General features: G+C 35.7%; 2 protein-coding genes across 2 annotated transcripts; both read left to right on the top strand.

The window, feature by feature from the left end:
* The first annotated feature begins 917 nt into the window (after nucleotides 1–917).
* Nucleotides 918–6288, top strand: LOC141604645 (uncharacterized). Its single transcript, XM_074423079.1, has 5 exons — nucleotides 918–1158; nucleotides 2680–2794; nucleotides 3389–3485; nucleotides 4601–4693; nucleotides 5916–6288. Exons 1-5 carry the CDS (start codon nucleotides 1095–1097, stop codon nucleotides 6057–6059), a joined length of 513 nt encoding a protein of 170 aa, XP_074279180.1. The 5' UTR covers nucleotides 918–1094; the 3' UTR covers nucleotides 6060–6288.
* A 782-nt stretch (nucleotides 6289–7070) lies between these two features.
* Nucleotides 7071–11600, top strand: LOC141604643 (glyceraldehyde-3-phosphate dehydrogenase B, chloroplastic). Its single transcript, XM_074423078.1, has 9 exons — nucleotides 7071–7455; nucleotides 7823–7927; nucleotides 8660–8821; nucleotides 8926–9093; nucleotides 9679–9839; nucleotides 9962–10023; nucleotides 10401–10450; nucleotides 10637–11043; nucleotides 11293–11600. Exons 1-9 carry the CDS (start codon nucleotides 7351–7353, stop codon nucleotides 11429–11431), a joined length of 1359 nt encoding a protein of 452 aa, XP_074279179.1. The 5' UTR covers nucleotides 7071–7350; the 3' UTR covers nucleotides 11432–11600.
* Nucleotides 11601–15198: the final 3598 nt, after the last annotated feature.

Here is a 15198-nt window from a genome sequence, read left to right as displayed (position 1 = left end):
ATCTGTGACCAATAGCGTAACCACTTGGTATGGTGAGGTTGCATATGCTACCCCATCTCACCAGAAAGAATACAAAATTTGGAAATTTTGTCCATATTTCCTTGGTAAGAGAGTTAACAACTAGATTGATGAAAGAGAAGGTATAGAGTTGCTATGTTGTTAATGACATAATGGTGAGAGTGTTAATACTTACTCCCTCCATCTCGTGAGAGTGTTAGCTCCATCAATCATATATAAATACCGTTTTCGCCTCACTTGGCTCCATAAGCTCCTTCAATTGGAGTGTTAAATCCCCACTCTAACACCCTCGGATCTTGGCCCTTACCATCCAAATTTCAAGCCTAATTCCTTAGCTTAGCTTCCTTCGCCTATGTTAACTTTCAACTCACCTATTAATGACTTCTCCCAACCCACTATCCTCACCACCTTCTCCCTCGTGTCACTCTCCGTCTTGGCACTCTCCGACCTCTCCCTCTCCAGCTCTTTAACTCGCCTAAGCACCATATCCAACCCTTTATATTCCTTCCTAAATGCTTAATCACATTTTGACATCTTAGAGTTTAACCACATCTACAGGTAAATATATTTTAATATTTATCTCGAGGTATTTATATTATCTATAACTAATTATATGTCCATGCAATATCCAATTTTCAAAATTATCAACAAATATGCCAAGTTTGAAAATAAAAAAAAATGTTAGTGGAGATCGGAGAGTAACTTTATTAATTATGCCTTTCGAACTTCGTTTTTGTTGTGCTGTTACTTTTGGGAGACTTGCCTGATATGCATGTTTGCATGCTATTACGTGTACTTGAAAGTTTACCGGGTAAACACCAAAGATAGAGACTACATCACCCCTCAGTCATTAAAAAAAATACGAAGTATAAAACAAAAAACAAAAAAAATCACTAATTGACGAATCAACCAATAGCTCACTAATCTCCTAAATCCTAATTACCGGGTGAACACCAAAGATAGAGAACAAGCATTGGCATTATCGAAACTATATTCACTCTTTGTTTTTCTTCCTCATTTTTTCATCTTTTCATTTTCATATATTTTCAATTGACCCAAATTAATTGATAAAAAAGATGGCTTCCCTATCAACAAATTCTCTTATCTTGGCTCGTAACTCTCCTTCCCATCTTTCATCAGGTAAATTAATCATTACCCACCTTAATTTTTCAATAAAGATTCAATTTTTCTTGTAAATTTGTTATTTTTTTTTTATTTGTAGTTCGATATTTGATCATTTAATTGATGCCCATGTTGTTGATTTGATGAAATCAATGTTTTTTAGCTGTACCCATTTTGTTGAACTGTGTAAAATTGTTGCTTGATGAACCCCTGAACTGATAGATTTGTTTTATAATCAGCTTATATGTAATTTTGATTTGGGTATTTGTTAAAGATTTAAGGATGTTTAGTGGAATCTGATGGTAGATGTTTTCGGAAACAATCTTTTTATGTTGCTAGTACAAGGGTAAGGTTGTGTACATCCGACCCCCCCTTACCTTGCGATCTGTAGGAGCTCTTGAGGCACTTGGATAATGGGGTTGCTATTGTTGTTATGAGGCGGGAAATTTGCGGGAACTCTTGAGGCACTGTGGTGATGGTGTTGCTGTTGTATGGTAGACGGATGAGGTGGGAAATTGATGATATTGGTTGTATGCTGCTATAATGGAAATGGGTTTTACTTTGCTCTATATGTATGTGGTCACGGGGAAGAAATATGTGGATCATAAGAGTAGTGAAATACTGATATGTGTTTTATTTTGTAATGCAACTCGATCTAGAAGGAAGAAGATTTGTCAGGGGAGGAGGGTTTAGAGAGGATGTGGAATTGATAGTTCTTACAGTGGGAAGATGTCATCAGAAATCAGTTAGAGCTGTAAGAGTAATTAAGCTTTTTGCATATTCGGCAATCGCCACTTAGCGAGTCTACATTATATAATAATGTGAAACCAGATAATGGATAGTCTGTCTTGGGCGTGATAAAAAAAATGGTTAATGAGTAGTGCAAATGTTCTGTTCAATAGAGTTGAAGTGAAATTGAGGTTTCGTGCATGTAATTATGTAATAGCAGTGTAGAAATGTGAAGATGGATGGGTTTGGTTGGATGCTGACTCGGTGTTCCTTTGTTGGATACAAATGTTCACATAGAGTAATATTTGGGTTATTTAAGTGGGCATGAAAATTTGTACAACTGTTCAATGGCTTAGTGCTACGTGCCTTTACGTAAGTGTGGATACAAGACCTCAAGATGGCATATCTGCCTTCACTTAAAATTGTTTAGTTGTTAATGGCGAATGCAAACTATTTAAACTTTGTTAGATAATTCACCCTTTTATTTTGGGTCTCTCGTGATATTCTAAACATTTCATTATGAAGACAAAGCATTGTGCATATGCTCTATCTGTTCAAACTTGAAAGTAGATGGCCTTGTCACTTTGTATTGAGTTCACCCTAGAAATAAAGAAGTTATAAGAAAGTTATCATAACTTGCAAATTGTATGAGTAGTCTCAGTTAGTGTGGCGGTTAATAAAGTAGTGATTCAGGTTCTGCTTCTTGTGCTCTTTATTGTACTGGTCTTAGCCTTTTTAAAGTTCACTTTTAGTTGTTTGGTTTGTTGGTTTTGATATGACGTCCTTAATTATGTTGGGCGTGGGTTTTAGGCTCTTCTTTGAAATCGGTGGATGCCGGGTTCTTGTACCCCACTAAAGTGAGTCTTACTCCACTTCGTACCAGAAAGGCTGCACAAAAACCTCTCGTTGTCCAGGCTTCATACAGGTATTCTGTTGCCCTCAGATCTGAATTACCTTTATTGGTAGTCGGATTTACGCTTTTCACTTTCTAGATGGAGCTGTACAGCTGTACTAAGTAGTAACTACTAAGCTCTCCATCCCATTTATATTATCTCCATTTGGATTTGGTGGTAATTGTTGTTGAGGAAAACGTAGCTTCTTATCCTTCTTTGATGAACATCTACGATCTCTCTTTTGAGGAAAACTAATTATTTGAAGAGTATTCAAAAATGATCTCTCTCTCTTTGATTTTGGTAATAATAGACAACCAAGGCGCCTACTTAAATGGTTTCTGTCTTAGCGATAGCAAACTAAGGTTCTACTTCTGATAACTGACTTTTCTTGGATTTTGGTTATAGGATAGTAAACTAAGGGCCCCAGCAACCCGTTGTCCATTCATATCCAGTTTGGACTGGGGATTAGAGCCTGCATCCCATATTTTAGGATAAAATTATTTCAGAAATGTTTTGTTACCTATATCATATTTTGAAGTTTGATGTTATTGAACTGAATTTATGTCAGATTGGTAATGCCCTTGTTTGACAAGCTGACATGAATATTGTGTATGTGTGTGTCACAGCGATGGTGAGAGACCTAATAATGCAGGCATGTTTGTTGGTGGCTTCATTTTGGGAGGACTGGTAGTTGGTACCCTTGCCTCTGTATATGCACCTCAGGTAGGTCTTCCTATCATGCTTCTGTTTCAAAATTCAAAGCTTGTTTATGTAGTTGTTACATGCTGTTGCCTTCCTATCATGAAATCGCAAAGCATCTTGAGTTCGAAAGCAATCATGTTTTTTTTTTGGTAAAAATGTCACTCCCTTCATCCCATTTATATCGTTCGCATTTGACTTAGGTGGTCAAACAATGTCAACTTTGACTGATATATTCGCACAATATACTGTAACTATAATTTTTAAATTGATAACATGAAGATTATTTTTTGAGTTTTTTGTCAAAAACTACCTAATATTTACCTCATTTTCATAAATACTACCTAAAGTTTTTAATTTTGCGAGAAACTACCTAAATTTTCTTGACTTTTGTCGGACACTACCAGATTGGAAAATCCGATCAAATTAGACAAAATTCTAACTTGAAAACATTATTTTTGGCATTGAACATACATTATTTACTGTAATTAACCACCGCCACTGTTTTGATTAGCTCTACTAACACATTTATTTCAATTTTTTTAACTACAATTTTGACTAGTTTGGCCGAGATTGTGGCTAATTTGGACAAAATTATGATTAATTCGATTGGCATTTGACTTATTTGTCGGAATTTTAGTTAATTTGGAAAAAAAAATTGTCGAATTTGCTCATTAATTTCGATTTGGTAGTTTTCGACAAAAGTAAAAAATTATTAGGTAGTTTTTCGCAAAATTAAAAACTTTAGGTAGTATTTATAAAAATAAGGTAAATGTTAGGTAGTTTTTGACAAAAAACTCTTATTTTTTCGACAAATCAACATAAGAAATTTGACATTGTTTCCTTACATATATTTGGTGAAGTTAATGGTAAAATTTGACATTGATTGAGCTCCAAGTGAGATGGGGACTATAAGTTTTGGGTGGAATTGTGGAGGTAGTTTTTTTTTTATATCACTTCGAGGAATGCTCATTTCAAACTTTACCTGTCTGTCATACTGATGCGTTGAAAGATCTCTATCCCCTTTATGCCTTACAGTCTCATGACTTGTGGAGCGATGAGGGGCTTTTAAATGTGAGTCCATAGATAAATTAAAGACAAGAGAAACTAATGCTTTTGCTGTCAAACTTCATATTCAGATAAGTAGGGCTCTGGCTGCGGCTGGAGCTGACAAAAAGGATTTGATGCGGAAGCTTCCAAAATTTATTTATGATGAGGAGAAGGCCTTGGAGGTAAATGGTTTCTTTCATATTATATGTTATTTTGCCAGTGACCGCCTAATAGGATACATGTTACCTGCTGGTCGTGGTTGTCAGGACTGGTCAATCTTAAATATGTAGGCTATGCCGCTATGGGTTTCGTTAAACATAACTATTTATTCTTGGATGAATTTGTTTTTAAGACTTCAGTTTTGAATGGAGGGATTTAAAGGGAAATGAAAGGAAGGGGAAAAGGGACGTGATGTAATTTCCATTGTTTGGTTATTAAGTTGTGATGGAAGGGAAATTGAGGGATGCAATTTCCTTATGCATGACCGGCTTATCATTTAAATCACCGAATTGTGTTAAAAGAACGATAGGAGGAAAGATATGGGTCAGTCTCGCTTTAGAGTGATATAGGTGGTTTGAGACACCCTTAAATCTTTTTTAGTGGTTGGCCTTATTTTTCTTGAAACTACGTACTCAATATTGTTTTTTTGCCATATTTGATGCTTGTTCCAAGTTCCAACCCAGTCAATAAGATGGGCGTCAATATTTTTTTTTTTTTTTTTTTTTTTTTTTGTATTCATGAGGAGAAGTTTAAACAATAGGGTTTATTGATGGAAATGGAGGGAGTAGTATGTAGCTCTACTCCTTTTGCCGTCTCTATTAGAAATTTGTTTGTGGTTATCTAAATCTTTTCTTTTTGGATCATTTTAAAAATAATGATACGTGGTCAGCCCCTCGTTCCAACCTCGGTTTGCTTAATTTGTAGTATGTCCGATACAGTTAGGTAATAGTGTAATACATGCATGCTATATGCGCTTAATCAAGCATATGGATATGACTTATGAGACATAGATTTTAGTCAAGTGCAATGGTTCATGTCAGCCAACTGCAAATCGTTGTGGGATTAAGTCTCTGATGTAATTGTGGTTTTTGCCATGATACAAATATGTAATCTGGATACGTGATAGGCTGAAAGAATGACTGGAAAAAGGAATTAAACATTTTTGTAAATTGGAGGATGAGCGAACCATATTCATATCTTATGCTACTCTTTCTACCATATAATGAGCAAGTTTTTCATCCTGCGTCCAATCTATCCACACTATATATAAATTGATAGTCATGCAGTCTTGTTGGGAAGATTAACATTTCACTAGGGTTTGCCGAACATGAAATTGTGGGCTGTAATGCTGTAATTGTCTGATTATCAGTGAATGACGATATTCTATTGTCTGGTTGTTCACAGAGAACAAGGAAAATCCTGACGGAGAAAATAGATCAGTTGAATTCAGCCATCGACAATGTTTCATCTCAGCTGCGTTCTGAAGGAGCCCCAAATGGAGCTGCTGTCAACCCTGATGAAATGGAAGAGATTGAAGCTGGAGTTTGAGATCAATTTCCGAGATTTGCCGTAAAGATGCTCTCGTAAACAGGCATCATACGTTCTAGTACACGTGCAAATCTAGTTTGCATGGCATGATATAGGGACTGGGGCTATCCTCAGCATGGTTTAGATATCGCTTTAATTTTCCATTTGGATTCTAAAAGCTATGTATGTTTTACTGTATGCTCAAATGTACCGAGTGCTTTTTATGCGTCTTATTTATTTTTCCCGATCACTGTCATCTCCACCCATCTCATCCAATACCGGGGACAAGATTTTAGGGTGTGGTCTTGGTCTTAATCTCTGCCACGTTTTGCTAATGGCCACGGTTCTTTTCCCCACCCTCGTCTACTTAATGGCAATAAATTACCCGTCATTATGTCATTATACTTAGACGCTTCTCAAGGCCAAATGTATGTAGCGCTGCGCGATGCAGTAGGAGAAAGAAGATTATTGATGATGCTTATGAAGAGTGGTGTTCATAATCTCCGGGTCTTTGTTTACCGATGTTTTTCTTTTATTACCTTGAATCTTTGGTGTTCTTGTTTTTGTTTGCAATGTTATAAGATGTCTCTTTTGTGTTGTTTGAGTGGATTTTTTTGCCTTCTATGTTTGTCTCACTCTTTGGGATTGTTGATTGCTTCATGCCATCTTCGTTATAGCCTTTGATATTAATAAAACTATTGGCTATAGTAGCTTTGGTCTAAATTCACCTATTGATCGGAAAAAATTGTAGTGCACGACAACAGAAATGCAAGTATTTGTTGATCCATGAGACAGCCTTGTGGTAAGATACCGGGTGTCTCGTGGTTAAGACCTCCAAATCACTACATTTAGACTTTCAATTGGAAAGTCTTAGGCTGTCTTGCCCACTTATTTTGCGAAGAAGAAGACAATGGGCTCAGTGTCGGAGTCATGGGCCTGTTTTCGGGGTCCCGGGACAGTTGAAATGATTTTTTTTTTCGGTGTATTTTGGTCCAATTCTTTGATAAATAGAACAAATTTATATTTTCATGTAGAAATAGGTATTTTAGAAGAAAATTTTCTGGATCCGCTACTGAATGGGTTCCACAAGTATTGGATTGTCAGGCATACAAAATCAGTGGCTCAGAGTCAGAACCTGAGGCCCCAACTATCATCTTATCTCTTTATGATCTTGTGAATTTGCATCCTTACCACTCATTTCTTAAGTGTTTTTGGAGCCATAATTTCAGATATCGTACAGTATATATGTTTATCAGCAAGAAGCTGTAAGTTTAGCTTGCTCCTAGTTTATTGCCACTGTCAAAGAAGGATCATGGGTTCTCATGCAGCTTTAGCTTCTTCAAGAATCCCTACAACCACAAGGCTTCCTACTAAGATTACTCAGCAGCACTCTTTTCCTGCTCAATGCTCTTTCAAGGTCTCCTCTTTACTCTTTACTTTTTATTTGTTGTTGTAATGCTGCGAGTTTTGAATCCAGGTCATGAGTACCCTTACTCGATGACTTTACTAGGTAAGCTAACTTACATTTCGATGCTCTTACTAAAATCTTTGTTCTCATGGTGATTGTCTGAATTCTCGAAGCAATTTATATCTTGGGTCATTTGGAAACAGCCTCTATGTGTCCCTAACAGAGGGGTAAGGCTGCGTACAGCCTCTATGTGTCCCTAACATCTTGGGTCATTCGACCTCCCCTTACCCCTTACCCGCTACTAGCAGACCCATTGAGGCACTGTGTTAATGTTGTTGGTGGTGATTGACTGTATTCATTGGTATGGGTTATGCAGAAGCTTGATGTTGCTGATTTCTCTGGACTGCGGTCCACCAATGGCGCTATGTTTACCCGGGAAGCGTCTTTTCATGATGCTGTGGCTGCCCAACTCACCATTAAGGTCTGTATTGCAACTTCAAATGAATATTCTTACCATTTGAAGTAGTGAGTATAATTTTGGGTGACTTGTGTTTACTGTAGTATTTGTTCATGTGAAAGTATTTTAGTTTGGTTTCGATTTGATTATAAGTTGGTGATCTGAGTTACTGAGTATCATTGTTAAGTTCGAGTAACATTTTGCTTCGTAGATGAAATGTTTTCAGGTTTTAGCGCTTTAGCCTATGTTAATCAGTGTCTTATGCTGGTGTGTGTCACACAACCGTTTTGGCCTAAACTTAAGTGTCATAGCTGACATTTGTTCCGTATCTTGTAGTTTTGAGTTTTTACGGCCTCACATGTTAGACGTAGTAGCAATCGTGTGTCTGATGATCTTACTAGATTGATTCTTAGTCTGTAGGAGAGTTTGGCTTGAAGAACATCTTGCTGAGATTATATCTTTGTATACTCTGATTTGAATCCATATAATTGAATTCCACAGAATTTCCGTCAAAACAGACTAACTAAGATCATACTGTTGAAAATTGTGTCGTTTATTCGTCGTACACATGCATAAAAATCATAGTGAATTGTCTAGTGTCTAGTGTCTAGTGTCATTAGGTTTAGTGAAATAAAACAGCCTCATTGATTCAATCGGGGTAAGGAGAGTTGGATGTATACTGATTTCCGTGTATAACACGAGTATTAGGTGTCTATTAGTAAGGGGAAATGTAACCTAATTTTGATTATTTTTTAGACTAATGGAGCAGCTCCTATTAGGGGAGAAACTGTGGCCAAGTTGAAGGTGGCAATCAATGGATTTGGACGTATCGGCAGAAACTTCCTTAGGTGCTGGCACGGTCGTAAGGACTCACCACTCGATGTCGTCGTTGTCAATGACAGCGGTGGTGTTAAGAATGTAAGCATTTTGTATACTTGAAATCATTATTTTTGCTTCCCATAATTTTTTCAGAGGTCCATTATGTGACAGTGTGCTAATAATAATAAGCATGTAAAATGTAGGCATCACATTTGCTCAAGTATGATTCCATATTGGGTACCTTCAAGGCTGATGTGAAGATTGTCGATAACGAGACCATCAGCGTAGACGGCAAGCATATAAAGGTCGTCTCGAGCAGAGACCCACTTAAGCTCCCTTGGGCTGAACTTGGCATTGACATTGTCATTGAGGTATTATCTTCTCTCTCTCTCTCACTTTTTTTTTTTTTGTCACTAAAAATTATGCAAAGCGTGGCCTTATTTACCTTACCTTGAGCACTTAAATAATGTAATGTTGTTGCTGCAGTGCCTTATAGTTTCATTAGTTAGTGTTCCTCTGCTCGATACACCGGTTTGTGCTCTTAAACCATCAGTTAGGTCGATAATTTATAACGTCGACGTGAATATGTTGATTGAGATTGTGAACTTGTGATTTGTGAATCTCATGGTCTGTTTGGCATGAAGTCATAGAACAACATTGTTGTTACCGTCTTAGAGGCTCCCCGCCTTTGGTAGGATAAAAAGGTCGGATGTACACAAACCTTACTTATGTGGTGTGAAGCGTAAGACTATTTATGGATGACCCATAACGAAAATTGAGCTGAGTTATCAGTAGACTGATTCTGCAGGAAATAGATTAATTTTGTCAGTAATTTTGCTTCTTTTTTGTTTTCTGTTGCGTATTAAGGCCAAATAATTGTGTGCCTGTGGCTGCGTTGAAGGTGGAAGATTGGTATTAGGTTATAAAATGGACGATTAACAAATGAACTCGTGCAGGGTACTGGAGTGTTTGTTGATGGTCCTGGTGCTGGGAAACACATCCAAGCAGGTGCCAAGAAAGTCATCATCACTGCTCCCGCCAAGGGCGCCGACATTCCCACCTATGTCGTTGGTGTAAACGAGGGAGACTACTCCCATGATGTTGCTAACATCATCAGGTTTCTCATCTTTTTAATATGTATTCCTTTCAATTACTGTTAGCTCGGTTTCCTGCTTCTGATGATACGGAGTATATACGCTTAAATAGCCTATAAGTCACTGAAACAATGTTGTTTTGCAGCAACGCTTCTTGCACCACCAACTGTTTGGCTCCATTTGTTAAGGTGTTGGATGAAGAACTCGGTAAGCAATCGATACAGCGATCTTATATGACAATTAGAATTCAAGTGGATGCACAGACCTGATATCCATAATTATCGTTTCCATACGCTTTACAAAGAAGGGAAAAACTTTAAAATAAAAATAAAAAGTCGATAAAAAGGGCAGCCCGGTGCACGATGGCGTCCCCGCTAGGCGAGGGTCCCACCACAAGGGTGTAATTGGGGCAAGCCTTCCCTTGCCATTTTGGCAAGAGGCCGCTCCAAGGACTTGAACCCGTGATCTCACGGTCACAAAGCAACACCGTAACCAGTGTGCCAAAGTCGATATATAAATAAATTTAATGGAAGGTTGCCCTTCGTTCACCTGATATGCGGACTTGTGACGGTCTTTGCTTGCAGGAATTGTGAAAGGAACAATGACCACCACTCACTCCTACACCGGTGACCAGGTAATACTCCGTAACATATATTGTGTCTACTAATTGACAGTAATTATTGTGTGAGACGGACTGTCCCATTGTATAAAAAGACAACTCCTTTATTAGCAATAAATAATTAGTTCTTTTTACAAAAATAGACCGTCTCATAATGTAAACCGTCTTATTTGATGATTTGTGCTATTTCGATTACTACAGAGATTGTTAGATGCATCACACAGAGATTTAAGGAGAGCCAGGGCAGCAGCACTAAACATAGTCCCAACCAGCACAGGTGCCGCCAAGGCCGTGTCCTTAGTCTTGCCCCAGCTTAAGGGCAAGCTCAACGGGATTGCCCTCCGAGTCCCGACCCCTAATGTCTCCGTTGTTGACCTTGTGGTCAACGTTGCGAAGAAAGGAATATCAGCTGAGGACGTGAACAACGCCTTCAGGAAAGCAGCTGCAGGTCCCTTGAAAGGCGTCTTGGACGTGTGCGACATCCCTCTCGTGTCTGTCGATTTCAGGTGCTCTGATGTGTCATCTACCATTGACTCGTCTCTCACCATGGTCATGGGTGATGATATGGTTAAGGTCGTTGCTTGGTACGACAATGAGTGGGGTTACAGGTTAGATTTCTCATCCTTCTAAAACATTTCCTCATATATAGCCTTTTTTTTGTGCAAGGGGAGCCACAAGAGCGATTTTGATGTTGACGGGTTTCGAACCCAGGTCATGAGCACCACCGCTCATGACTTTACCAACTAGCTAATGACTTTACCAACTAAGTTAGCTGACATATGCACTGTAAAGCTACTTTAACTAAAACCATAATCTTGCTGATGATTTTTAAATTTGTACTTTGACGATGTCTTTAGCCAAAGGGTGGTCGACTTGGCGCACCTGGTGGCAAGCAAGTGGCCGGGAGTGAAAGTAGCCGGTGGAAGTGGCGATCCATTGGAGGAGTTCTGTGAGACCAACCCTGCAGATGACGAGTGCAAAGTTTTCGAAAGTTAGACGATTATTGTATTTATACTCTCGTCTATTTTCTTCGCCTCGCAATTTTTTCCTCCATGTATAATTGCATCAACTACTACTATGTATGGCTCTTCAAGACAACACTTTAAATGGTTTAAAGATAATAATTTTGAACCAAACTTCAACAATACATAATTCTTTTCCTTGACTTCGGATTGAATTTGGTACTAATTAGTAATTACGGGTTGAATGTTAAGAATTGAAAGTGTATTAGACTTGAAAAGAAAATTATTAAGGTATAAATGGTCAGTAAGTGGATTATACATCTGATGTATTAATACCAATTTTAGTGTTTTTGCGAATTATAATAAACTTTTTGAGTTTTGTTTTAAAAATTATGAGTTTTACAATAAAATTTCTGAGTTTATTTACTTAAATATTAAGCTCTAAAAAATTACAGTAAAACTCAAAAACATTACATATGGGTAATGATAAATACAACCCAGTGGGTTTTATTTAAGAAACCAAAAGAGGAAATAAATTTTTAATATATGCATTAATTATATTGATTAATGTATAATTTAGTTTTTAATTCCTAAATTAATACCCAAATTAGAAGGTATTTAATGCTTAAATACAACTCACTAGGTTAATACAACCCACTAGGTTGTATTTAGCATTACCCCAAAAAATATACATATATACTCAAAAATAAAAAAGTTGGAAGTAGTATATCTGATGTATGTTTCTTTTTCTCATACATGGTTTATACATTTAAAAGTTATACTCCGTATTAGTTTTTTTTTTTTTTTGTTAAAAGCGATAACTTTAATTATAACATTTTATTATTAATGATTACTTTCTATTAGTAAAAGAATATTGACATTTTATGATCATAGAATAAAACCACCTTAAGAGAGATCGAGGAAAAAAAAAAGCAAATTCAATCAAGCAACCTGAACAGTCTACACATCATTTTCAACAAATTATCTCTTATCTACAAGACCACCATAACGGTAATTAGTGCATCACAAATTCATTCCACTTAATTCGAGGAGTAGGCCAACTCGAAAAGGATACCAGTCATTATACGCCCTAACGAATAAGAAAATTAAAATTAATATATTAGTTAAAAAAAAAAAACTAGACTTATAAACACAATTTAAATTGAAAAAAAAAAAGTTTCTCATCAGTTATTGTGAATAGACCCAAAGTTCCACATGTGAGGTTGTCACATTGATAAAAGATGAGAAGAATTATCACTTTACTAGCTTTACACCCGTGCAAAAAAAAATGCACGGTCGTAACAACAGATGTTAAGTGTTCAATATCGTAATAATATAAATTGTCCATAGAGACGGTATTGAATTTAATCGGGCCTCTTATTTATTATTGTAACCACATATAATGAATTGAGCTTCTTTATTCAAATGTTAAATTCAAATGACGGTATTGAAATTGTAAATATGATATTGTTGATGCCTGATTACTAAATAAATGTTTTTGTCTCATAATAATGCTTTGTAAGACTTGTGGTTTTTTTAAGATAAGAAAATTAGTGCTAGTACTTTTTTATAATCATTAAAATCTTTACCATGTGTATTTTTTTAACATTATAACTATATGAATCTTCTTCAAATTTTGCTAAATTTTGTATATTTCTTAACATTATGAATTATAATTATATGAATGTGCTTTAATTCTTATCGAGACTTGCATTTTTTTTGTATAGGAATGTTATTTGGGTACCTATCAATAAGAAAACCAGTACAAATAATTTGTAATTTTATTCATTTTGTAATTTTTTTAATTGTATTCATTCAGATGTATTCCTAACATTTTAGGAAAATATATATGTATAATATGTAATTATAAAAAAAAAGTTAAAACTAAATTTAAAATATCGTAAACTCACTAATTTAAAAAGAAGAAAAAGAAAAGCAAATCAAGTGAAATATAGGATAGAGGGTAATTAAATGTGTAGGATGAACATGAGGGATCCTACCTTAATTTTTTTTTCTTTTTAATCCTTAAAAATCATGGACCAATAGGAGAGCTTTATTGGCTTCAGCTTTTATAGATAAAGGATAAGGCAATGGGCTACCCCTCTATTGTCAATTGATTTTAGAGTGTAACTCGCCCATTGTTGAATTTAACCTGGTATCAGAGCCCATGGCTAAAGACTTAGGACGGTTCTATAGGAGAGTAGCTGCAATCACATAGGAGTATATGTTATAATAAAAGCCAAATTACAGATATTATATATTATAAGCCCAATTATAGCCAAATTCATCTTGACGGAAATTTTTTGGAGTTTTCTTATTCTTTTAGTATAAGGGAGATTCCGGATTACATTCCTAAAATTTAAAACAAGCTACTGAAATAGTGCATGTCTCATAATTATTGTTTTTAGGATCAAACTATGATGATTATTTCGAGACGAATCCTTAACTCATTTGATTTGATTTTGTAGACATGCAGTGAAATGGTGATGCCTATTGTTTATGGCACTAGTAAAAAATCAATGTTTCCACATAAAACTTTCAATTTGACAAATTATATCAAGAAGTGTAAAGACAATTAAAGGTTGTGCCTCGACCACATTGGATCACAACCTACTATGGAGGACATGTTAGTATAATGCATATAGTTACATAAAAGTTTGACATAAGTTGTTTATACTTACTCCGTCTCAAATATTTATTTACCTTTTATTTTAAAATAATTTCATAAGAATAAAAATGTAAATAAATAAATAAACAAGATGGAGAGTATATATTTTTATTTCAAAATTTATTAACACATTCAAAACTTGTTTGGTGTTAATTGAAGGATTTGAAGTTGATTTTGAAAACATTTGGTAGTAATATTATTTTTTCGAACGGATTAAGAGATCCTTATAGTAGTTCGGGGTAAGTAATTTTTTTAGTACAATATATTCTTTGGCTTCGAACTAGATTATGATGGATTAATTAAGACGAATAAAAGGATTTTCTTAATTGTAAAATACTTCTTCTGTCCCAATCATTAGAAATTCTGATACAGTTCAACTACGGGTCTATAGGGTGCACCGTACACCCTCTAAAGCCACGAGCATGCATGGTACTATAGTACGGAGTAGTATGTAACATGCACGAAATAAGCTACTCAGCATAACTCTAGGGATGAGATGGTGTAAATTACGCCATCCCTAGAGTTGTACTCCGTATGTGTATGTAAACTAATGGATTTGTCTAATTGCTTGCATTGGTATCACGTATATGTTCACAGGGTGCTGGAAAACTTATCAGATAGCTTAATCGTTGTTTATACGACCAACGGTTAGTATAATGTCTCTTCTAAAATTTGAGTTAAGTTATTGTATTCACTTTTTTGTCCTAACCAATCGTTAAATTAATCATAGGAACTCATGCAATGGACATAATCGAACCTACAGAAGATGATCCTGAATGGTTGATTCACCAACGTAAAAGAGAAGTTGAGATAATTAATGGGTGGTTAAGTCAATATTATGAAAACCTAAAAAAACATCTCAAATAGATGTACAATAATCATATTTTAAATCGGAACCACCATATTAACGAACATTATGATTAGTTCGGATTGAGTATGTACTTAAACCATAAGATACTTATCTATGTTATCAACTCAACTTTGGGGCAATAAATTTATTATTAACTAACTTTGATCGACTGCGTACCCAAAAATAAATAACTTTAATCGATGCATTGTATATTTTCAACTCAATCTGAATTTAGTTATATTAAGCTATTTTGTTATCGTGAGGGTCATTAGATTGAATCAAC

This window comes from Silene latifolia, chromosome 10, assembly GCF_048544455.1.
Source record: "Silene latifolia isolate original U9 population chromosome 10, ASM4854445v1, whole genome shotgun sequence".
In the NCBI taxonomy this organism is placed as follows: Eukaryota; Viridiplantae; Streptophyta; class Magnoliopsida; order Caryophyllales; family Caryophyllaceae; genus Silene; species Silene latifolia.
Note: the sequence above shows the minus strand (reverse complement) of the source record. Positions and strands in the feature narration are given on the sequence as shown.